The following is a 24418-nucleotide window of genomic DNA, read 5'->3' on the forward strand; positions in this document are numbered from 1 at the left end:
TTGTGAATCAGACTACACCAGTTAAGTATTGTTTATTGAATATTATAGATATTTTGAAGTGGTTTTTATTTTTATATTCTCAGTTTTAAATTTTCATTTTTAGTTATGTTATGTATTTGTCATTTTATAAGTGTTTTTAAATTTTACTATTTAGGTTTCCTTTATTATTATTCAGGTTCAAATTATTTCCAGTTACTAATCCTAGTGATTCATCCTATTTCAGTTAACTGCCAAGACAGCATTTCTAATATTTATAACTTTTCAGTTAAACGTTTTTTCATCATATTGATGTTTCACTTTATTTCAGCTTCATTTTAATGAACAGATATGTTTTTAATAGTTTGATAAGTTGAGAAATGGACAATGCTTTAAGCTGTAACTTTACCATCTTACGATTAACGTGGCAAAATCCAAACGATTCAACTTCTCTGTTTTTCTCCCTGTTTTTTTTTTCTTGCTCTTTCTCTCTCAGTCTATTTGTGTTTATGTGGGCGTACGGATGCTCTATTTCACAATAATTTGTGAGGTCAGTGCATGAGAGGCTGGATTTGACATTTGGTATGTAGTTTCTCCATAAAGCACTGAATCTTGAAAAAGGTTTAAACAGTTATCAAACTTTCAAATGATTTGTGTTCCACAGATTTCAGTATTCAGTAGCTTAGTATTTAATACTTAAATTGTAAAACAAGGTTACAGATTTAATCCTTGCTCAGTATGTCACTGTTCAGAAATGCAAGCACATGTTCTGTCCTAAGTGGAAAAAAAACTACATTGACACAAGTCACACTTGATGTATTCATATTTCTGCAAAAATATGATTCTGGTTAGTGCACTTAATTACATTTTAATTTGAGAGGGCCCCTGTGGAATTTTGGCTAAATGATTTCCCTTTCTCCATCTTTGGTCCAAGAGAACAGATTAGCCCTGCCAGTGAGTTTATTGTTTCAATATTAGCTCTGTAACAGCATATGTGTGCAGGAAGCACTGAGAAGGACAAATGTAGTTGTTTTTGTTTGCCGTTTTCTGTTTATTCTATCAGAGGCCAAACTCTGTCCATCGTCCTGCCTTTTTTTACCCGTGCAGAGTGGATTGAGTGTCCTGATACCAATCTTTCTACCACAGCGTCTAAGGGAGGCATATTTTCTTGCAATGGTGCTTTTTCTGAAAATGTCATTACAGTTATCCAGAACGTTAGCCGTGCCAGGAATCGCTCAGCCGAGGGAACATTTTTTTGCTTTTCTACTCAGATATTTTTAAGAGAGAGAAAAAAAACCATGAAGAAACATAAATGTGCCTGTGCCTTTACGCCGGTTTTTTAAACCCCCTGGAGGCAGAGCTAGATGCTCGCTCTTTGTCTCTCTCTTTCAGTCTCTGTCTGTCACCGAAATAGCCCTAGACTTCAGATCCTGGTGGGTGCAGAGGCTGATTGGGTCTGTTGAGGCTGTACACACTGAACCCTCGCCTGGCTAAAAATATGCCCCGCTTGGGGCCCGTTTGAACCCTCTGGTCCCTGATTAAGACAACTGCGGTGACCCCAGTTTAAACCGAGCCAGGGAGCGAGATGAAAACAGCATGCCAGACTAAACAAAAAAACGAGAGAAAGAGATAGAAAAGAAAATAGAAAACTGAAGGACAGACTGTGTTGATCTGTTTAATGTACTCCATAATAGGACATTTTTGGACCCGGTCTGAAATCTCTCTAAAAGACAGAGGAAGAAGTGAGAAGGAGGAGGAGAGAGACAAAATGGAGTGTGAGCTCCGCTTTGCCTCTGTAAAAATCCTAGCGGACCCCGTAACATCTCGCTCAATCATTCTTAAAGTTGTCCGAAATAAAGACCTTGGCGAGCATGTCTTGTTTTCTTTTTGAAGTCATTGCCACTTAAACTCTTAGCGTTTTACATGTCATGAACTTCATAGAGCAAAAGGTTTTAGACACATTATGTCAACACAGATTTCTTTGGCAAAAAAATGCCCGAATCTCTCTCTCTCTCTTTTGTTTTTTTTCTACCTTGTGAAAGTTTGGTGCTTCACTGCTCTCACAGCCAGTGGACGTCCTGAGTCTGGCTCTCTGGAGTATTTGTAAGAGTGGGAGACACAAACTGGAAGATTTTATGCTTTTTCTTTGTTCGAGAGAAAGCCTCCTTCCAGCCTCCTGCCTACAGTTATGGGTTTTTCTCTGTTTTCTCAATATTGAGGACTCATGCTATGCCACTGATTGACCGCTCCCTACCCCCCAGTGTCTACAGTCTGCCCCCTTTCTGCCTCCACAGAAGCTCCGTCCTGCCTGAAGACCAAGGAGCATGATGTGCTGCAGCGCCAGAGGGTGGTGGACCTGTGGAAGGACGGCAAATCGGAAGGGTCAATTGGGCAGGAGCTTCACATGCCCAAATCCACCGTGCACAGCATCATCGTCAAGTACCGACTCAGCAACACGGTGGAGAACCTGCCGCGCAACGGACGTCCCAAAAAACCATGACCTGAAAGAGCCATGGATGGAGGACGGGAGGGACAGAAAGGCTAGGAAAAAAACGATAAATAAATTAGACCGGATTGGTGTGAGAATTCTGTAGCCGAAAGAATATTGTAGCAGGCTGCTGGACTTCTTGAGAAAAGATACTCTTCAGGTCAAATGGTTTATAACAGATTAACAAAAGAGAGAAATGAAGTAGAGAAAAGGGAGCTGAAACAAGAGCCGTTTGGACGATGAAAACACTGACCTCTTCTTCCACTTCTGCCCTTTCCAGCACTCTTTTTCTCTCTCTCTGTCTCTCTTCCACTCTTACTCTCTCTCCCCTTGCCCCCTCTGTTCCCTTTCTTTCATCTGTCGGTCCGAGAGAAGTCCCAGCAGATTAATTATTCATTTGGCTGAATGAGCGAGAGTGCTCGTTTAAGTGCCCGAAAACTTCCCTCCCTAATTCCACCACAAATCACTCTTTCTCTGCATCCCTTTATACAATATCTCTCTTGCTTTTATCATTTCTCCACTCTCCTTCTGCCGTTCTCTCTCACACACACATGCACACACAGTGTCAGAAGTGAAGGATTCCAAAGACGGCAGTTTTTCCAAAATACCATAAGTTTGTTTTCTGATCCAATCAAAACTGTTTTGGAACCGAGGCACAGTGGAGTGGAACTATCTTTTTTCCTGGAAACTGCGGACCTTTTGAAAAACTCTCCAGCCACGGACTCTCTTCGTTTCTAAACCAGTACTGTGAAATGTTCATATATATATATATATATATATATATGTATATATATATATATATATATATATATATATATATATATATATATATATATATGAAGACTGACTTTTCATCAAAGAAACCTGTCCACTGGGGTGATGCAGACAGATATACATCTGCACCTGAACTGAGATCAGTTGCATGATTTTCCAGAGCTAACTTTTTGAAAACGGCACTGATCCTGGATCAGAAGACCTTCATGCTGAGCATGCACACAATTCAACCTGTCCGACCAAATTCCTGTGCTGCGCTAGAGCCAGATTCAATCCCCAGCAGGACTGTTGTATGAGAACTCTCTGCATTCTACAAAAATTCACAAGCACACCCACGTGTGCACACTCACGCACATTTGAGAGCCACTTAAGTAGCTCTGTATTTTCCACCACATGCTGTGTTTTATTGTAATGGCTGAGTGAGCGTGTGTGTGCATGCAGTACCAGTGAACTGAAGCTAATCATGCTTATGTTTGTGTTCGGTTGGGGTTGATTCTGTACGAGTGAAGATTCAGGGCTGCTGGTGTGTGAGTGATTAATTGTGTGTGTGCGCTGGTTGTTTGAATAGGCTGAGGCCAGCTGCCATCTCTGCATGTTTTACTGGTTTACCGAGACATCGAGGCGAGCTGGTGTGCAGAAGCAAAACTTGAGAAAGTGACATACAGAGAAAGATGGTGGAAAGGGAGACTAATCAGGAGATTAATGTGCTGATTATATCTTTAATTAATTAGGATGAAAACTGCTCATTTATTTTCTGTATTTTATATAAAAGCAAGTTAATTAACATGTTGCCCAGTGTTCTCTTCCAAACACTGCAAATTGAAGGCTGTAAAAACAAATATAGATGTATAAAAGTGGGCTTTACTTAAAACTATGGCCAGTAAAGATGAAATCAAATAAATTAGAATGTTACAAAAATGCTGTTTACAGGAACACAAACACAAAAACATTCCCAGACATAGAGTTTGGGGTTGGTAGGAATTGTGTTTAAAGAGACATTTCTGATATTCACCAAGACTGCATTCATTTGATATATCATTCTAATATACTGATTAGGTGCTCAAGAAACATTTCTTATTATTATCAATATTGAAAATAGTTATGCCACTTAATATTCTTGTTTAAACCATGACACATTTTTTCAGGATTCTGTGATTGAACAAAGTTGAAGAGAAAAGCTTTTTTTTGCAGAGTAACAAAAATATTCCTTTCTTTAAAAAAATACAGTTTGAATGGTACTGTAGTAACATGTCAATATAAGTTTTCCTGTGAAGTACTTCTTATATTTCTATGTCATTACAGTTACTGTTCTGTTAAAATATTTTTTCTACTGGTGTTGCATATATTTCAATTAAACAATTAATGTGACATTTCAAATCTAAATGTAACATCCAACAAATTTCATCAAAATTAATTATTTAATTATTTTCTAACTAAGTGAAGTCTTAGCTACACAAGGCCAAATTAATAGATAATGACAATTGTTTTTTAATTTGTTTGGATTATTATCAATATTCATTATTATTGATTTTATCAAGTAAACATTTCAGCTCTAAGTACGAGAGACAGCTAGTCTGGAAAGAGAGACAAATCAAAAAGAAAGAATCAGTCTGAGAGTGAATCAGTCCAAGAGGGACAGAAAGGCAGTCTGACGTTCATTCTGGAATAGAGAGAAAGTCTGAGTAAAAGTGGTAATCTGAGAGAGACGCTCTGGGAAAAAGAAGAAGCCTGAAAGACGGTGAGACAGTCTGGGCGAGAGACAGTCTGAGGGAGAAAGCCAGATTGTTGATTGTAGAAGCAGAGAGTCAAGTCACTCCGAGATCTGAATCTGAGTAATGAATTATTTTCCTTGGCTCGTGTTGTATGCAGTACAGCGTTCAGAGATATGAAAGTCACCCGACGGGTCTCTAGCTCAGCATTTCCCCCTTGTAAAGGAGCCCCAATGCATTCCATGCTCTCTCCAGACGCGTTCCCTTCTGAAGGCCATGCATTCTTCTTCTCTCATTGCTTGTTTACGAAACGGTGCCAGTCTTAATCAGATAATTGAACTCAAGCGTTACCATTACCCTGTTCCAGTGCACACATTTCTTTTTTTGCACACTCCAGAACATTCATCTCAGCCAAAACCTGTAGCTCAACAAACGACTCTAGCATTATTTTCCTTGGAAAAACTTTGGTTGTGTAATTTCGAGGAACACATGCCAAAAGGGATTGTTCCTTTGTAGATCTTGCAACTATTCCTCAGTTGCCTGCATGTTTAGGCCTGAGACAAAACAGGTACCCCGAGTGCACAATCAAGGTGGCTGTCAATCACCTGTTTGGGATGTTGTGCAACCAATAAATGAAATTTAGACGTTTAGAAATGTCTTGAAATAAAGATGCATTTCTTCAAACCAAAGGTATAAAGTGCTGTAACTGCATTTATAGAATAGAATAGAATAGAATAGAATAGTCACATTAGCAAATTTTTTATGAAATTTCATGGACAAAAATGGTCCATTGTCAATAGTTTAGCAATGCATTTAGCACTCCTCAAATAGAAGTCACTTTCAAACCAAGCAACTTTGTTTTGCATGACCATCTTGAACGTGAGCAAATCTTACGCAAAACTTCCAATTGTGCAGATTCCTGTCGAAATGTCTTCGCCCATGTGATTTTGCTGAGCAGTTTTAGGCTAAATATAACTTCAACTTTACATTGTAGGCCATTTATAGTCATTTTTAGTCACAAGGTACTGTAGGGTGTTCCTGGCAGGACAGTTAGACGTGACTCAGAAGTTTATATGTGACTCAAATGATGGCATCTGTCATGTCTGTCTGAGTCATACTGTGAAAGAAAAAATCTACAAGTACAGCGAATTAAGCTAAAGAATTTCAAACACTATACACTCACTATGTGCTTGTGTGTGGTAAACTAAAATACTCAGTACTGTTGTCCTCAAAATCATTTCTTTATAGAAGACAAGGTTTTGTATTATTATTATTATTATTACTGTGTATGGTATATTATACTCTGACTGTATGCAAGTTTACCCATTAAAGGATGTCCATAATGGAGCGCAATGTGGTTTCTTTCGTGTTTTTATACACATTTACGACTGTAACCATGACACGTGCGTGCATTCCAAATATTTATTTCAAAATACCTTAAATTGATATATAAAGTTGATCCTTAAACATTTAAAAATGACTGAAATCCAGAAGGTTTATTATTCCTGTATGGTAATGAGACATTGCCATTGTGCTCTTGATCATATCGCACTGGATTGATGCTAAATGACTGCTTTCTAAACGATGTTAGCCTTCAAGTACATAATGTACAAACATATTGCTGCCTGGTATAATAGACATAGTGGGCATGATGGGCATGAATACCCTGCAATGACTGATCATCATGATGACTTTTTTACCAAATTTAAAAATGAGGAACAACTTCATCCTAAAATTAGAAGAAAAAAAACAAGCTTATGGATGATTCATGATTTCTATGCGAAAACATTCACACATGGTGTTTTATATTCACGGTTAGCGAATGAAACCTAATGAGACAGAAAGGGAAAAGAGGAAAGAGAAGACAATGGAAAATGTGATATAATAAAGATTAGAAGGTCATACTCAACTTTCAACTGTTTTGCTGTTTTGATATAAACAAAAAACGGCTAATTATAATTAGCGTACAGATCATTAACTTCCCTTTCTTTATGTTTCCCCACAGTGCTGAACGGACCCCCCATGTCGGTAAAGAAAGAAAGGGAGGCAGAGCTTCTTATGGCACGAAGGGAACAGCGCAGCGGGGAGGTGATCTGCATCGACGACTGAATTCAGCTCTTCCCGACCCACACACACACACACACGCTGACTCAGTCGAAGGACATCTGCATGCAAACGTAAACACAAATATTCCTCAACACACACACACATGCACCTGCGGTTGACGAATGAACAGACTACCCTCAGTATCACGGCAGCACTTTCACGACACCTCGAGTCACAGCTACTCAGAATTCAGCAGACTTTAGGCTCGCCTTTGGTTATGTCCTCCCGTACACATACCGTATGTGCGCATATTTCCTTTCCTCTCAGAAATATCTGTCCCAAATCAGCCTCGCATTTCAGACCAATCCACACGTTCATCCTCTCTCCAGCGCCCCTCGACACAGACATGAAGCTGCATGAATGTGGAATAGCTTCACATCACCCGCAGTGATTTGTTTTCCGACAGCATGCACCTGACAGTCCACGGTTTAGTCAAGACAAACGTCCGTGCATTGAGCTGTGCCGACTCAAGCATAGTGCAATCTTTCAAGCAAACCCTAATCGTAGCGTGACCGTTTCGGAGCCGCCATGTACCATCAACAAGCTTCAATCTTAACGCAATCTTTAATCTTAATGCTTTAAAGGGATTGAAAATCCAGTCATCATTAGGTTTCAAACCTATATGAAAGGTATTTTGAAGAACTGCTTTTTTTTTTGTCCGAACAATGAAACTCAATGCAGTCCAAAGCAACACTGGACACATTTGAGTGTCATTGCATGGTCAGAAAACACATTTTTCAGAATATCTTCTGTTCTATAGAAGAAAGATGGTCAAACAGGTTTGGGAGTGTAAACGATGGCAGATATTTCATTTTGAAGTGAACGATGATGATGATCCCGTTATGATGATTTGCTTGGTTTAGGAGCATATACACGTATTTTTACATAAAAAAAGAGGGAAAATGTAACCGTATCCTGGTCTATTTGCTTCATCTTTCAGAAAAAAAAACACGAGGTAAAGTTTATATCCTACCACGACAGTAAGGAAGTAATGTATTATGTTGGATTGAAACAGTATTGACTGCAGTATTGTCTTGGGATAAAAAGACAAGTTTGTTATGAAGTTAATTTAGCCTTATATTGGGACATCAAGCATTGATATGTAGAGTTCCCTGCCTTTTTAAGTATTGACCCTTAATCTTGTGACACGGTGAGGGGAAGAGGGTTCAAAAGCATCTTCAAACCTCCATAATAGTGTTCAAGATTGTAACTGAAGCACGTTTGGCAGTCCTACACTTTCCAAACTCCTCTTTCACTCTTTCTCTGTCATCCCCCCGTCACTTCACCCTCCCCTTCTTTCATTCAAACAAACCGCTCGCATCTCAGTCCTATCCTTTCTTCACATTTCTACTTGTTTTTACGAGCTCTTTGATATTGGTTACATATTTAAACTCGGTTTCATTGTGTTCTCCTGTTTTTAATCCTTGTTATTACAACTAAGATTATTGTTGTTGCTCTTGATGTTGTCCTTGATGTTACGATTGCGAAGCTTCTACCAAATGAAAATAATAATAATAAATAAAAAAAACAGTCGAAACATTGATGCATTGTATGTTTGGTCCAAGACATTTCTCTATACCAGACCTCTTGTAATAATATTCCACAAAAGGACTTCATAATGATTGATATCATTGCTATCTAACGGACATCGCTTATATCTAGATTTGGGTCTTGCAAAGAATAACTTGTATGCAGTGGATCACATGTAACCATGAAATTGAAAACATATGAATGCATATATTCAAATCAGAAAATGAAATTCCTCCGCAGTGTTTCTTTATGATCTTTGGCTCCTACAAATACAAGGCTTTTAATGTAATTGCCTTAAATGGTAATACAACTGTAAAGGGTTAATCGACAGATGTGAACTCTTGTATATGGCTGCAGTTGTACTATTCCTAGCTAGGCCTCAACTCAGACAGATCAGAGTTGAAATGTTAATTTATTTGCCCTGGTCCCCAGTATAGATCCTTTATTGAAACTGAAATATCGTTAGTTTCAGTGCTTGGTATTATTTGGGAGAGTTGTGTCAAATCAAGCACTTTCTGTCCATTTTTCATTCTGTCTTTTAATAGTTTTTTTTTGTTGTAGTTTTGTTTGTTTCCTGCTAAGCGTCACTGTGTTCGTTGTGATTCCAGACAGTCAGTGACATTGTTGTGATCGACATTCGCTCACCGAATGGAACATGTTAATAATGCATCTTTCTCTCTTTTGTTTCGTTTTGTTTGTAATAAAATAAAAATTCCAAACGAACAATTTCTATTTTGCTGTTCTTGTCATGAAGTAAAAAGGGTTGGGAGAATTAATCGGTTCATTGGAATGTCTATTACAGGTCTCCAGACTGTTACTGAACAACAACAACAACAAAATACATTTGCAACACATTTAAAATCTACTCATTATTGATTGTTTTTTTGGGTGTCCATTTTGGTTTTCGTCAGAAATCATATTGTTAAAGAATCTTATCTACCAAATACTATAGAATAACAACCTTATTATGCTGAAATAGCGTTAAAATTGTATTTGTTCAGGCTAGAGATGCAAATGCGCATGTGTAGTCTTAGCGTGCATCTCAGATCTATGACTGCAACCCAAGACAATTTCAAGGAATGTATTTCTATAGTATTTGCAGCAAACCACAGCTTCTAATGATAGCTGCAGTGACGTGATGGACGGGACTATTCCGCCATATTGCCTGTTTTTCCCATTTATAAAGAAGTGCAACGTCTTTGTTCAAACTCACTAGAGGTCTGAATCATTCAGTCAGTGTGAATCATTGAGGACCGTTAATGAATTCACAACTGATTCCCTCACAGACCCACAGGACAAGGAACCGATGATAGCTTGAAGTGTGTTCTTATCTGGAGCATTGCGAGATCAAAACTACACACAAAAAAGAGCATTTCGGCACGCTGAAAGGAACATGTTAATAATCTTTTTGATTTGGTACATTCAGACTTGCTTGTTTAAATAAAACATGCCAAGCAAATGTTCAAATATCCTTTAAGTCATAATGTTTTTGTCATATTTGACTACAATGATTTCATATTACAACAATTTACGGCGGCTGAATTTTTGCAGGCTTGTAATATAACTTCTTAATCAGCTTTACAGGGCTTTTAGCTTTGAAAACCTACAGAGATCACATTTCTTGATACTTTCTCAATACCCATAAATGTAGGAACCTCATATCTTCAACCCAATTCACAGGTAAAAAACATTTTTCTGATGATCTAAAAACAAATATGGCCACGAAAAATAAACACCTGTGCATATTTTCAAACCGAAACTGCCTTAAATTCACACATTTACATATTCTGACAGTACCTCATCTCGACCCAGTCAGGATGTTTAAAAAGCAGAAACGGTGCCACAAACCAAATGTGGATTTTATGCAAGGAGTGAATCCAAACAGATGAAAAAAAAAAATACTGATTAGACAAGGGGAAAGGAATGGGGCTAGAGATCGGGGGGAATAAGCACATGTTTTTCCTCAAAGGCTTTCAACTATTTGCTGCAGATTGAGATACAGGAAGTGAGAGTCCAGAAGCAAGTGGAAATAAGAAGGTTTGCAGGAGTCCACACGAAGGTTCAGGAAATACAAAGAGGAAGCCAGCTGCATTATTAGGAAACCCATTTGGGACATGGTGCACAGTTGTAATTTTCACTTTAGATTTAATTGACAGAATTTACAAGATTTAAGAAAGGCTTCAGGAGCGGTAGTTCAGGTAGATATTGACAGATTCGAGTCACCAGTGGTTTCATACATTTCTAATTAGTGAGATTAAATGAAATTACGATGGTGTAAAAATCTGTAAATTTACCTTTAAAAAAAAATATATCATGAAATTGCACCTTATATAAAAACTAAAGGCATACTGCATACTGCGACTTTTTTTTTAAAGGTCTGTGCCGTCCATGCCATCAACCTTCATGCCATATGTACACATAGTCCACTTTCAGTGACACAGTACAGTACACAAGATACATCATCTGCTTAAAAGTCACGGCATTTTCATCGATAAATATTAATATATGTTTCATATGTCACAGTGACAGTGTATTTGGAAAGAAACGTGTGGCTTGTTTTTTCAAATCAATGCAACAAACAAAAGTAACTTTTTTTGTATTATCTGATGCATATTTAGTCACTCTGAGTTTTCATAACGACCAACCAAAACCTTCATTTTTCTGTGCTGAACCCATCCAGTAAGGCAGTTCATGAACTAGGGCAGCTCTGTTTTGGTCCAGCCAAGTAACCAGTGGTGAAACCTCTCATGCTTGTAGTGGCCTGCAATGCTGCTGAAAATTCATGGTCCTTCTGGTCAAACTGGTTATGCCAGTGTATAAGCCAACCACGCTGCTGGAGCAATGTCTCTGGTATGCTGTAATTAAATGTTATATTTATATAGTAGAAACTGTGCTGGTTTGGGTTTAATAAGGCATTTGCAGCCAAACCGACAGAGTATAAAATGATTCTCCATAAATTGGTCCAGCAAGGCGAGATGTGCAGTCATTAACATCCCGATGACATCTCCATGGAAGGGCACTTGCGTTCATAAAGGGGTCATCCGTGACCACAGTCAGCTGGTTATAGAAATGTTCCCTGCTGAGTCAATATTTCCTCTTTTAAAGCAACGCCAGGTTCAAAGAGACAGGTTTAGGTTAGGTACTTTTGGGCCAGTGATCTGTGGAAAACTATAAAACTATTTTGTCCATACAGCTGAGGTGTCTGGAAAACCGTCTGTGCCTCTAGTTGACTTTGAAGAGGCCAAAGTAGTGTTTGCCCGACATCTGCAGACTGAAGGAACGTCCGGTGACGGCCTTCAGCTCGGCGCCCTTGTTAAGGCGTAGGAGGCCGGAGACCTGGCAAGGCTTTAGGAAGTGAAACCTGTGTGAGCCAGATGCTGGTGTGGTTCCATACCCCTCGATGCACTGGAGCAAAGGGCCCTTATGAACGGACACCTCGAGCTTCACGTACTGACTCTGGTTCTCATTGAAGTGTACCTGGGGATTGGAAAGGCATTCGTGGCAAACAGCAGGAGAAAGAGAACAAGTCAATTAGGAATGCTATGAGAGACCAATTCAAAGCAGGGGATGTAGCAAAATTCTTTCAGCAGTGAACAAAAAATAAGTTATGTATAAACCAGAAGCCTTTTGATTAGATTTAACAGGAATCACACAAAGTTGAATTGGAATTGGATTTGAAAGTTTTCCACAGGTGGCATTTTAAAATTTCTATCTATCTGTCTGTCTGTCTATCTATCTGTCTGTCTGTCTGTCTGGCTGGCTCTATCTATCTATCTATCTATCTATCTATCTATCTATCTATCTATCTATCTATCTATCTATCTATCTATCTATCTATCTATCTATCTATCTATCTATCTATCTATCTATCTGTCTGTCTGTCTGTCTGTGTCTGTCTGTGTCTATCTATCTATCTATCTATCTATCTATCTATCTATCTATCTATCTATCTATCTATCTGTCTGTGTCTGTCTGTCTGTCTCTATCTATCTATCTGTCTGTCTGTCTGTCTGTCTGTCTGTCTCTGTCTGTCTGTCTGTCTGTCTCTGTCTGTCTGTCTGTCTGTCTGTCTGTCTGTCTGTCTGTCTGTCTGTCTGTCTGTCTGTCTCTCTGTCTGTCCGTCCGTCAGTCCGTGTCTGTCTGTCTGTCTGTCTGTCTGTCTGTCTCTATCTATCTATCTATCTATCTATCTATCTATCTATCTATCTATCTATCTATCTATCTATCTATCTATCTTCAAACATGAAGGCTTTTGAAATATATATCTATATATATATTATAACTATATATATTAAAATTCTAATTGCAATTATCTTCCGGTTTGCTACCTCAAGTAAAATTCTGTTTAAATACATTAATACATATATACACACACACACACTTTGCTGGCGAAGTGGCAGGAAAGTTTGCGGAAAACTGGTTTAACTCACTTGACAGTACAGGAAGTAGACACCGCTGCGCTCTACTTTAAAGGTGCCAGTGTCTTCATCATATTTCACCGCTTTGCTCATATTCAGCTGCTCCTCAGTCCATCCTTTAATGACTCCTTCACTCCCCACTAGGACACATACATTATTAGAGAATATTCCACAAGACACATACAGTTAGAGAATATTACACACACACACACACACACACACACACACACACATATATATATGTATACTCCCAAGTAACTCACCTTTTTGGACGAAATCGTTGGTTACTGTTAAAAATTAGATATACATTAGTGTGGGGGAAAAACAGCAGTCAGGTTTATATTGTTAAAAAAAATATATTAATTTTTTGCAATACTATCCACTTACTCTCAAAATGAGAGGCCACTTTTCGTCCATTTCCTTTCCTCCCTCCCACTTGCAAGATAAAGACAAAAGAAAGGCATGTTTTGGAAAAAGAGACAGAACTCTCTGGGATGCAGATAAGAGTCATCCATGTGGAGCTCCTGCAACTTCCAGCATTAAACAGCTGTGCAGATGCAAACATCATGGATTAATCTAGATAATTTATACACCAGCTGAAGTCCTGATTGTCAAAGCAGATGGTAAAATATTTCCTTTCAGCTCTGTTCTACACTTCTCCTAGCCTTTGTTTTCAGTAACAGGCACCATGCACAGTATTTTCTACTTTCACCCCACCAGCTGGTTCCAGTCAACAAAGAGGCAAAACTTAGGGGAAAAAAATAAGACACAGCTAGAAAATGAATTTGTGGCTCTTTCTTAACCTTTCTCATGCAGAAAATAATTTTCCTATGAAATGAGATAGATTAACAGCTATGGCTACCGTTCAACTTAATGCAATAATTCAAACAAACCACCTTAAGAAATGTGTTTTTTTTCTTTGCCCCTCTCCAGAGGCTCTTGAATCTCGCCTCCGGGGAGCTGCCTGAACTCCCGCTAGTCCGTCAAAATGTGCATTGACTGATCACCTAGGTCTCAGACTTCAAAAGTAACTTCATAGAAATGGTTAAAGCGACTGTTATTCCTGGCTGACCGTTTCAACTTGAAGCCGTGACTGTCCCTTAGGGGCACTATTCTGGGCTAGGAAAACAATATATTTTGAGGAACGATTGTGGATAAGCATTTTGGCTCTGAAATCAGACAGCCGTCAGGTGTCAGCTGAAGACTTGTGGCTGCTCATTAGACTTCTGAAAGTCGCATGTTTATTTTGTTGATCTTTTTGGCCGTAGTTCCTTACCTTTTGTTGTTTTTACCCTGTTGGCAGCTCTTTTTCCACTGTGTACTCAAGAGACCAACCAACTTCGAGATGCCTTATCGCATAATTGCAAGAGAACTAAAGTAAGTCTATTGCTAATTAAAGCTATTTCAGGCTTCAGTGCAAGGGGTCACTTGTTTTAGAAGGTTGCTAAAACCACTGTGCCCTTGCGGTCATTATGCCAGTTGGTTTTTGCAGGGAGCGTGTCCATCCAGCTCAAACCTGTAATTTCTGCTGTCATTCAGCCTGCTGCCTACTGTTTCCTGTTGCAGCTTTTGGAAATATATGCCCAATGGTTTACCCAAGGTGCCGTGGTGTCCAAAACAGTTTGGTCTCTGTAAATATTGCGTGCGATGACTAAAGATCATCCTTCTGCAGCTGCAAAGACTGCATGTTTTTATCTCCTGCATTTTTGTAATCTCTATGGTTTTATCCAATTTCCTTTAAAGAGTAAAATGCGATTGCTATAATGGATAGTCTGCATTTGAAGCTGACACAATCACAAATCATTTGTTCAGTGTTTACTAGTCAAGTGCTTTGAATGGATTTCAATAACTGGCTTCATGCCTGACATTATGACATATGATGTCCTTCAGTACCATCTCTGCGGAACCTCTGACTCTCCAGCAGTTCGCGTTTTTCCAGGATGAGCTGGAAGATGGCCTTGCGCTGCATATTCACCTGCAAGAGAGAGAAATAATGAGCGAGAGAAGAAAAGAGAAGAACATTTTTTATCACGCTCAACAGCTTTTGCAGACAGATATGGGAGACCAGCGTGACTGGGCCAGGAATGGAACCTAAATATGTGTGTCATGCATGAGCAGACCACTGGGGAGAAACACTGCTGGCTTCTATTAACTGGCGTTTTGTGGGTAACCCATGCAGTAGTCATAGCTTTTGAAATAATCAAACCCAAGCTGGAGGCGTTCCGGAGCGAGACACAAACAAACAGGCACCAGAAGACTGGCTAACACTGACACTCAGATTTTAATAGGTCAACCATTTCCCCTAAATGAAAACCTGTAACAACACCTTGTAAGTTTTTGTTTTTCTAAATGTAATACATTCCAGGAATGCTTCTCTGTTAAAAGGAAACTTTAAGTAGAAAAAAAAAACTGACAAACAATGTGACAAGCGTGTGTATGCTTTGTCAGCAGTTTAACATATGTCTGGCAACAGAAACCATGGTTGTGCATAAGTGAAGCGAGTACCTGTCCATTTGGACTCTCAGTCTACTCCAAGCAAAGTGCATTTGGATCTACACTCACCACATACAGTTATGGTGTGTGCAAAAACTGTTCCGTGCTACAAAAAAATAAGTAAAAGTCATATGCAGACTCTACTTTTTTTGCCATTTAAGGGTGAAATATTGCCAGATAGGTAAACTCTTGCCAGATACTGAATGCAGAATATCACATAAATGCTCTTGCCAAACCATAACTGTATATTTCCAATGTTTTCTCAAACAAAACAGTTTCTGAAAATCCACAGAATACATTCCCTAGATTTTTAACATGCCTAACCATATTGTAGCTATCATTTTGCATCAAGGATGCTAGCATCCTAGCTAACGTTAGTTACATGTCGCTTGTTAAGCAATTCACAAACGAAGCATCACAGAATCATTTTTTGTCTTTAAACAAGGTAGAAAAAATCTATACTTTAAAATCTACTCGTGCCAATGTTTTTCTTTTACCTTTTTGCAATTTCAGCCAGTGTGTTTAAATTTGTCCTACTAGTTATGTATGGTATGTGAACAAATCTTTTGAACTAAATGCTTTCGTATGGAAAAAAAAAATAACAACACATATACAGGTGCGTCTCAATAAATTTGAATAAAGTGGAAAAGTTCATTTATTTCAGTAATTCAACTCAAATTGTGAAACTTGTATTAAATCAATTCAGTGCACACAGACTGAAATAGTTTAACTCTTTGGTTCTTTTAATTGTGAAGATTTTGGCTCAAATTTAACCAAAACCCACAATTTCACTATCTCAACAAATTAGAATACTTCATAAAACCAAAAACATTTCAGTGAATTGTTGGCCTTCTGGAAAGTATGTTCATTAACAGTACATGTGCTCAATACTTGGTAGTATTGGTGATCAGTTTGTGGCTCTGCTGAGGTGGTCTGGAAGCCCAGGTTTCTTTGACAGGGACCTTCAGCTCATCTGCATTTATTGGTCTCTTGTTTCTCCTTTTCCTCTTGACAATAACTCATAGATTCTCTCTGGGGTTCAGGTCTGGTGAGTTTGCTGGCCAGTCAAGCACACTAACACCATCATTTAACCAACTTTGGGTGCTTTTGGCAGTGTGGGCAGGTGCCAAATCCTGCTGGAAAATGAAATCAGCATCTTCAAAAAGCTGCTTAGCAGAAGGAAGCATGAAGTACTCCAAGATTTCTTGGTAAATGGGTGCAGTAACTTTGGTTTACAAAAAACACTATTTTAGTCCATTCATTGTGAAGTTCACTCAAATTCTTGAATCAGTTTTGTTTAACAAGCCTCATAAGGTTGTGGTTCTCTCGGTTGGTTGTGCATCTTTTCTTCCACACCTTTTCCTTCCACTCAACTTTCTGTTAACATGCTTGGATACAGCACTCTGTGAACAGCCAGCGTCTTTGGCAATGAATGTTTGTGGCTTACCCTCCTTGTGAAGGATGTCAATGATTGTCTTCTGGACATCTGTCAGATCAGCAGTCTTCCCCATGATTGTGTAGAATAGTGAACCAAACTGAGAGACCATTTTGAAGGCTCAGGAAACCTTTGCAGGTGTTTTGAGTTGATTAGCCTATTGGCATGTCACCATATTCTAATTTGTTGAGATAGTAACAAAGTAACTAGTAAGACTGCTTCATAATTGTTTTGGAATCACTACAGTGGGCACCTCAATGTCCATTTGATGTCAAATTTGATTAATCAAGATTTGATCAAGTTGCTGTATACCATAATTTTTTTAATTTAGCTTGGATGGCAGTTTCTTCCGCTGGTTAACTGGGTAAAATTGGAAGTCTTCCCACACTGAATATGTTTTAATATATATTAAGGCCAATATGTTTGATGTTCAGTTTACTCAAATCAACATAAAGTTTTAAACGTCCAGTTGATGTCATATTGACATCAATGATTAGTATGTTTAATTAGGATTTATGTAAATTTATGGCGTAACCTGAATTTGTCATTAGCTTGATTAAGTTTAAATATAATTATTTTCTTACATGTAACTAGCTACTTCCCACCACTGGTTACCCATCTGTATCTGAGGGGAAGCTGAGACTCTAAATGGTAGTTTACAAGTTGCAAATCATTTAACCATAATTACACAAACGCTTTTACGAGACGCGATGCTTAAAAGGCAATGTCAATTGGCTTCGAAACGCCCTCGTGCCAAGTAGTCTAAGATTTCCAGTAAATTGCCCTAAACATGGAGCAAAATTGGCAACAGAGCTATCACACTTGGCAGCGACTTTAGAAACTAAATAGGCCATAACTCACAGCACCCAGCGCGCAAAGTCTGGAAGGGTCATAAAAACGCGTCCCGCAGACCCCCAGCGGTGCCACAGCTGTATGTTTGTATAATCAAGTGCCTCGAAATTATACCATTACATTCTTCATGATAGCTTATACCTCCCCAAAAATGACTTACAAAGGACTTTCAAGCTCAGGACCAATAATCTACTTCATGATTAAAAGAATGAAAAAGCATAATTGCAAAATCACTGCGTGATTAGTGAGAACTGTTTTGACAAATGTGCTTGGGAATGCATGCATGCATCTGACGTGCATTTAAAAGACATCGCGTTTACCTGCTCTAAGCGCTCCTGCAGAGTTTGGAAAGACCTCGACAGGTCCCGCGTTTGTCGCATTGTCCACACTGTAAATATGGCACTGCACACAGCCAGGGACAGCGCGAGCACGGCCATGAGCGACCAAACCAAGCGCAGTGTGCGGATCCGTCTCCTCTGAAGAATTCGCTGCATCGTTGCGCACACGGGTCGTTTACCGTTCTGGAGCGTCCACATCAGTCATTCTGTCCACATTCCACGAGAACATCTCTGAGCCTCTCTGGTAGGTCCCATGCGCGAGAGCTTCTCCAACTCAGAGCGCAAATGCAGCTGTTGCAGCGCGGTCAACGCAAACCTGGTTGCAATCGTTGCGAGATTGACCCAGCAAATCAGTCGCCGCTGGCAATGCTTTTTCTATATGGAGAACTGTCTGCGTTTATTGCATAAACTGTCCAGAATGGAACAGCAATATTCCTCTCATCCCTGTGCAGAGAGTTGACAGTAGCACAGCAACACTGCAGGGTTTGGATTTTACTCGCATCTTACAGAGACCTGATTATTTGACATTACTTCCTCGTGTTCTCTTAGACAAATAGATCATGGTGTCATTTCAAAGCACTTCTGCGTCCATGTGCTCAAGTGTGCACTGCAGGGAAGTGAGTCCTGCACAGCAGTGGAAAACAGATTTCCTTCCCCCCTCGTGTGGTGCCAAGTATTCTTATTCTGTAGCGAAATACTATTTAGCTCTCTCTGTCCTGCCTCAAATCAACAAGTGCGCCTGTCCGCGTGCCTTTTTTAAGAAGGCTGGTTAAACTGGTTGTTCTCTTAGGTTTTACAAAGTCTGCCCATTGATTTAAAGAGTAAAGAGTGCTGATTAAATTATCACCACATCGAAATGCTAGAAAGACAATAACTGCATGAAACCAAGGGGGAATTAGTCTCTTTTCCGATTCAAATTAGACCAATCTATGTTTTTATGTAACCAACTTAATGAAGAGTTATTAAAACTTATGACCAGTTTTGACAAATTTGATTACTTTCTTCTAACACTAGTCTAAGCATTTATGCAATCAACCACATGCGCTATATTAATAATAAAAAAAATTCCAGCAATACACATTTATATAATTTCTGGGTTGCACATGAATCAGCTCATAAAACCATAGGTACATAAATAGACCTACACTTTATGTACGTGGTATTAGCAAGGATTATTCAAATATGAACCTAGACCTTCAAATGACATGTAAATTGTTTGCTTTTATATTTGAATACTAATGTAAATATGTATTTTTCCCTCTTCTATGGTTTCTAAAATGACAAACAGCACAGTCTAATTATTGCTTAATCATTTTCTAACATACATGTCAATATTTTGAAGATGTGTCTAATTTTGCTCTCCCTTTTCCTTTCCAAAAATCCCAAACAGCTGGATGTTTTCCTGGCAGTGAGTTTGATCCTTATGAGTCAGTAAATGAGCCTGGGTCTGATTCACAGCTTATTTAATGTTTTACGAAATGTTGGCCTGTCAGTCGGTTGAGCATTTAAAGGCTTAAATGAAACAACACATGCACTTCACAATTGTTGTCTTGGTTGTTTTTAATACAACTTGATTTCCTCAGTGAAGTCCGAAGGCCAAAGTCCTAAATGTGGTATCGTTAATGGGTTCTCCAGGTGACCACTTGATGTCGCTGTTGCCTAAAGTGTGGAAAGTGCAACATGTTGGCGAATCAGCAGATTGGAAATGTGGTGATCTGCAGGCCAAATGTGAATCCTGCCTCCAGTAACGATTAATCTTATGGTCATGGATTCAGAAATTAGCTTTGATTGCATCTACTGTGTTTATTGTATGATTACCTGTGCATAGTTTTGTTAAATACTAATCTAAATCACAATGTTTAAAAAGCTTTTAGTCAAGTAAAAACACATGTAGCAAAACCATGGACAAAGGTACTTTTATCAATGGCCGACAGAACAGACTCCACAGTACATTGGATACAGCAGCTTGTAACTTTTCTGCCATCATCTTTACAATGAGGCTACACAGATGTTCTCTAAAGTGCTACAAAATAACAGTTCCATCCTAACAGGTCATACAATGTTACTAATTACTAACTAAATTTACACACTGAGGTACTTACGGGTTGTATATTGTTCACGCTTATGATTTATTCAGTAACAGCACAAGATTTTCTCGCCAAAGACCTTTTTGCAATAAACATTAAATATCTGGTTACTGAAAACTGCACACAAATAATCTACAAGGCAAAGTGAACAATTCAGAAAAGCCAAATCCAAGCATGGTTCCACTAACCAATAACAAATAGGATATAGCTAATTTGCAATTGTAGTCCATAAATCTACTTTTAGTGAGATTATTCTCTGTTATAACTGGTAATAGTTACCAAAAGTTAGTCAAGTAAAGTATGTGGCTCATATCTGTACATGTTCACCATAAACAGACACATCTTCATGTTCTAGGTGGCTGTGAATCTTGTGTACCAGTCAGTTCTTCATATACAGTTTAAGAACACTACTTGTGTATAATTTTAGATCAAGTGGTTTTGTGAGCGAGACTGACTAGATGTTCAAACGTACAAATAAATATTCAAATGTACAAATAAAATGACACATTATATATGACTAAATACTAAAATGGCTATTTAAGTAGAACCTCTAAGATTCTAAATTCTAAACGACTGTAACAGCATGAAGTGTAACAATTTCACTTCCACTCTTTCCACTAGTAGAAAAATGATTATGTCATAATATGTCCAATACAGATGTGATTCCTAATAACACAACAGTGTACTTCTGAATCTTTGGTTAGGCCAGACTTCACTATTTTAAATGTGTAGAATGAATCAATGTTTTTTTTTTGAGGCAACATAAATAAGCAGTGTCTTCTGTCTGTTGTTCTCTGCAGTAATGCTCCTCTATATCGCCTCATAAAGTTGCAGCATGTAGGATATGAGTATGAGCATGGTTACTTATTTCAAATTTCCCATTTTAACTGACAGTTTACTGTCATCCTGTGCTTATCAAACAACTTGTTACTTGTGGCTCAGGGGTTGATGGGTTAATCTATGTGCTTTAAAATTTAAAGGTCCCCCTGGGCTAACTGTTCAAGGGCATCGCCCTCACAGCGCATGCAGTGATAGCCGAGGTCAGAGGTCACATCCCAGCAGCCCTGCTTTAGGTAGAAGTCAAGAGATGATTTGTTCCAGTCCAGTACAGTGAAATTCATCTGAGTGCAACCAGCAGCCAGACCAAGCTGAGGGTGATCATAATCACAAACATGTCAAATCATACACAATCAACAATAATTGAATTCTCAATTTGCTAGCAACAGATTCCTTGCTAATGTATTGTGATCATGTGCCATATGTTGCTATAATCTAAAATAAATAAACCCCTCTCACCTGGGAAACTTTGGACATCAGAGCCTTGCCAATGCCTTTACCTGGAAATACTCACAGAAAATAAAAAAATATCTTCAATTCAAATAAATGAAAGCACACAGTGATTCCTCACCTCTGAACTCTGGCATCACATACAGATCCTCCATGTACACTGCCCGACCTTTCCATGAACTGTATGAGTAGAAGTACAGAGAGTAACCAACCTTGGTGTGACCTGTGAAGAGATACATGTACATGAATCTTCTCTGTCAGCTTGATGGTTAAAAAAAAAAGATTTACACTAATGTTAACACCAAGGTAAACACAAACCTCAAAAGGCAAACAATATCAAGTTGTAAAACAGTTACACGTTTAGCTAGGCAATTAAAAGAGTAGTTCACCACTAAAAAATATTTTATTCTCAGGCCATCCAAGATTGAGATGAGTTTATTTCTTCATCAGAACAGATTTGGAGAAATGTAGCCTTGCATCACTTGCTCAATGGATCCTCTGCAGTGAATGTGTGCTGAGTCCAAACAGCTGATAAAAACATTTTAAATTTAATTTTACATATTTTTTCTGGAAATTCCTGTCATTTGCACATAAACTTATCACCACTTATAAGCTACTACTAAATATTGTAGAAACTTAATTTTCTGTAAAGTTGCTTTGCAATGATTTGTATCGTAAACAGTGCTATTCAAATAAATGTGAATTGAATTCTTAATATGTCGGTGGATTTTACTGTGAGAGGACAGGGGATGGACTTTTTGACTGGAGGAAACATTACGGACTTGCATTTGGTCAGAAGCAACACTTTCAAGATAAAAAAAATAGTATTGAAGGACTTGTTTGCTACAAACATGCAGCCTCTCACATCGTAATATTTAACTGATGGATTATTTGTAGATTATTGTGATGTTTTTTATCAGCTGTTTGGACTCTCATTCTGATGGCACCCATTCACTGCAGAGGATCCACTGGTGAGCAAGTGATGTAATGTAAAATTTCTCCAAATCTGTTTGGATGAAGAAACAAACTCATGTTCATCTTAGATGGCCTCTAGGACGGGTAAACTGGGAAATTTTCCTTTTTTGGGTAAACTAGTCATGCATGGATAAATGCCACAACAATACATATATGCTGTTGCAATGGTCCTTTAAAATGGTGTAGAAAATATATATGTAACTGTGAGGAAGTACATTCAAAGAGAAAAAAGGGCAAACAAGCTTATGTAACCACTATGGACTCAGGCTAGACATGACACACATGTCCAGATTAGACAACAAATTTGTATTCTGCTACAGGGCAACGCAGAAGAATTTTATTTCATGTTGTAATAGGAGTCAAGAAAAAAAAAAAAATAAATCATGGTTATTTTTTCTCACCCTCTCCAGACTTATGGTGCTCTGGCACTTCAGCAATAATTCCATGGAAAAAAGGGTTTTTGGAGAATCCATCCTGCTCCAGATCTAAAGTTAGAAAAGCAGGATTGGCTTTAAATTCTCACTAAATCAATCCCCAGAATTAATTATTTCAAGCAAATCCTTGTACTTGTACGGGAGAGGTAACAATCAGACCTACCTCTTTGTGTTATCTTCACCTGGTCCAAAACTTTCTCATACTCAGCCAGCTCCTAGTATGAAGGATTTGACAATAGAAACAGTTTTCTTCACTTTACAGGCACATGATGCATACAAGATGACATTAATATTGGTAAAAATGGAAGAATGACTAATATACACACTACATCAAGGCAGTCATTTAATCTTGAACTCACAGTGCACCAAGCACCATTTTCCTAGCCAACATTTGCATGTTTATGAAGTCATATAAAATCTTTGTAAAGAAGTTGCTTAAGAGTTTACAGCACAGGATTTCATTCAAGCAGGCACAATAGAAAATATTACAGTTTTTAACTCAATTTAATATATCAATCATTAAAGTATATTTTGAATACGATTATATTTTGTAATGGATGTTTGTTTCCACTATTCTGACATGAGCAAAAAAGTGTTTAATTTGTCATTTCTTTGTCGCACGCACCAGTAACTAATAAGGTTTTAGTAATTAGGTAGATCTAATTCATGACGTGACAATGGCCTGCATTTTCGCACCCTTTCGTCTTTATTATAATGACGTCATTGCGCATCCACGATTCAAAGCACAGTAATAAAGTCGCGGCTGACAGGTGAAGGCTACTGCTCGTTTCCCAGCATTCCAAACGCCGTCCACTAGACTCAAAGAAAGGAAAGTATCAGGTTACAGTGTGTCAAATGAATTTGGCTTACTGTAACTCTGCCATCAAAAATACTGCTTCAATTACGTACGTTACACGTTCTAACAGTAGCAGTGTTTGGAAGATAATGAAAAGATTACGCACGCTGTCTGTGACGCAGCAGATCCGTGATTCTATTTTTCATAAGATTCTAAAATCGTCATAAATGGACGCACGCACATGACACGCGCGTGCACGTCCACTCACCAGTATCATCCGCGAGATGTCCTTACAGTCCTCGAGCGTGGCGGCCCGGATCGTGAAATCCATCCCGTGTTCAACAATATTAACAAGCTGAGCAACAAAATCGGAGTCAACGTGGAATGTTCTTAAATGTAAACACGGAAGCGATGTGTTTGTGTTGCTCTGACTCTCACGTGGCTCTTAGAAACTGCTAAAACAGCGCCATCTGCAGGTTCTGATGTGATAACACAGTTCCGTCATCACCAATGACCATTTATGCAATTATGTGGTAAAGAAACCTTTGCAAATTAACCTTTCATTTTAAAACAGCAGATTAATATTAGGCACTTATTGTTAGACATAGCAGCCTACGCACGTCATCGTTTGGAGGATTATTGCAGATTATATTTAAAGGTTGACTCGTGACAACTGGTTTTACAGTTACTTTCATTTTTACTAGTAACATGACGTTCATT

The 24418-nt window shown here is 38.5% G+C and overlaps 3 protein-coding genes across 4 annotated transcripts in view; 1 reads left to right on the forward strand and 2 right to left on the reverse strand.

Annotated features, from left to right (window-relative positions):
• LOC127962100 (chromodomain-helicase-DNA-binding protein 3-like) overlaps window positions 1–9311 on the forward strand; it is a 50069-nt gene extending 40758 nt beyond the window's left edge. Inside the window, exon 40 of one of the 2 annotated variants that reach the window (XM_052561549.1) lies at window positions 2271–6295. In XM_052561549.1, the coding sequence (XP_052417509.1) occupies window positions 2271–2476 (206 nt within the window). In that variant the 3' untranslated portion in view covers window positions 2477–6295. Of the gene's footprint in view, window positions 1–2270; window positions 6296–6952 lie in introns of those variants that run through there. The other variant, XM_052561550.1, reaches the window with a different exon arrangement.
• Window positions 9312–10703: 1392 nt separating this feature from the next.
• LOC127962110 (tumor necrosis factor ligand superfamily member 12-like) lies at window positions 10704–18858 on the reverse strand. Its single transcript, XM_052561578.1, has 6 exons — window positions 18102–18858; window positions 14895–14976; window positions 13389–13436; window positions 13265–13288; window positions 13014–13141; window positions 10704–12060 (listed from the first exon to the last, which is right to left on the reverse strand). Exons 1-6 carry the CDS (start codon window positions 18315–18317, stop codon window positions 11806–11808), a joined length of 753 nt encoding a protein of 250 aa, XP_052417538.1. The 5' UTR covers window positions 18318–18858; the 3' UTR covers window positions 10704–11805.
• A 1161-nt stretch (window positions 18859–20019) lies between these two features.
• On the reverse strand, window positions 20020–24163 carry LOC127962112 (thialysine N-epsilon-acetyltransferase). Its single transcript, XM_052561579.1, has 6 exons — window positions 23967–24163; window positions 23066–23117; window positions 22870–22953; window positions 21615–21716; window positions 21503–21543; window positions 20020–21354 (listed from the first exon to the last, which is right to left on the reverse strand). Exons 1-6 carry the CDS (start codon window positions 24027–24029, stop codon window positions 21181–21183), a joined length of 516 nt encoding a protein of 171 aa, XP_052417539.1. The 5' UTR covers window positions 24030–24163; the 3' UTR covers window positions 20020–21180.
• Between the last annotated feature and the right edge of the window lie 255 nt (window positions 24164–24418).

This window comes from Carassius gibelio, chromosome B7 (assembly GCF_023724105.1).
Source record: "Carassius gibelio isolate Cgi1373 ecotype wild population from Czech Republic chromosome B7, carGib1.2-hapl.c, whole genome shotgun sequence".
Classification (NCBI taxonomy): domain Eukaryota; kingdom Metazoa; phylum Chordata; class Actinopteri; order Cypriniformes; family Cyprinidae; genus Carassius; species Carassius gibelio.

Coding starts and splice junctions, on each gene's coding strand:
- LOC127962110 (XM_052561578.1), bottom strand. CDS start 18,317: ATGTGGACGCTCCAGAACGGTAAACGACCCGTGTGCGCAACGATGCAG. Junction 13,437..14,894: donor TCAGAGGTTCCGCAGAGATG/GTACTGAAGGAC, acceptor TTATCTTGCAAG/TGGGAGGGAGGAAAGGAAAT. Junction 13,142..13,264: donor CAACGATTTCGTCCAAAAAG/GTGAGTTACTTG, acceptor TATGTGTCCTAG/TGGGGAGTGAAGGAGTCATT.
- LOC127962112 (XM_052561579.1), bottom strand. CDS start 24,029: ATGGATTTCACGATCCGGGCCGCCACGCTCGAGGACTGTAAGGACATC. Junction 22,954..23,065: donor GGTGAAGATAACACAAAGAG/GTAGGTCTGATT, acceptor TTCTAACTTTAG/ATCTGGAGCAGGATGGATTC. Junction 21,717..22,869: donor GCACCATAAGTCTGGAGAGG/GTGAGAAAAAAT, acceptor ATCTCTTCACAG/GTCACACCAAGGTTGGTTAC.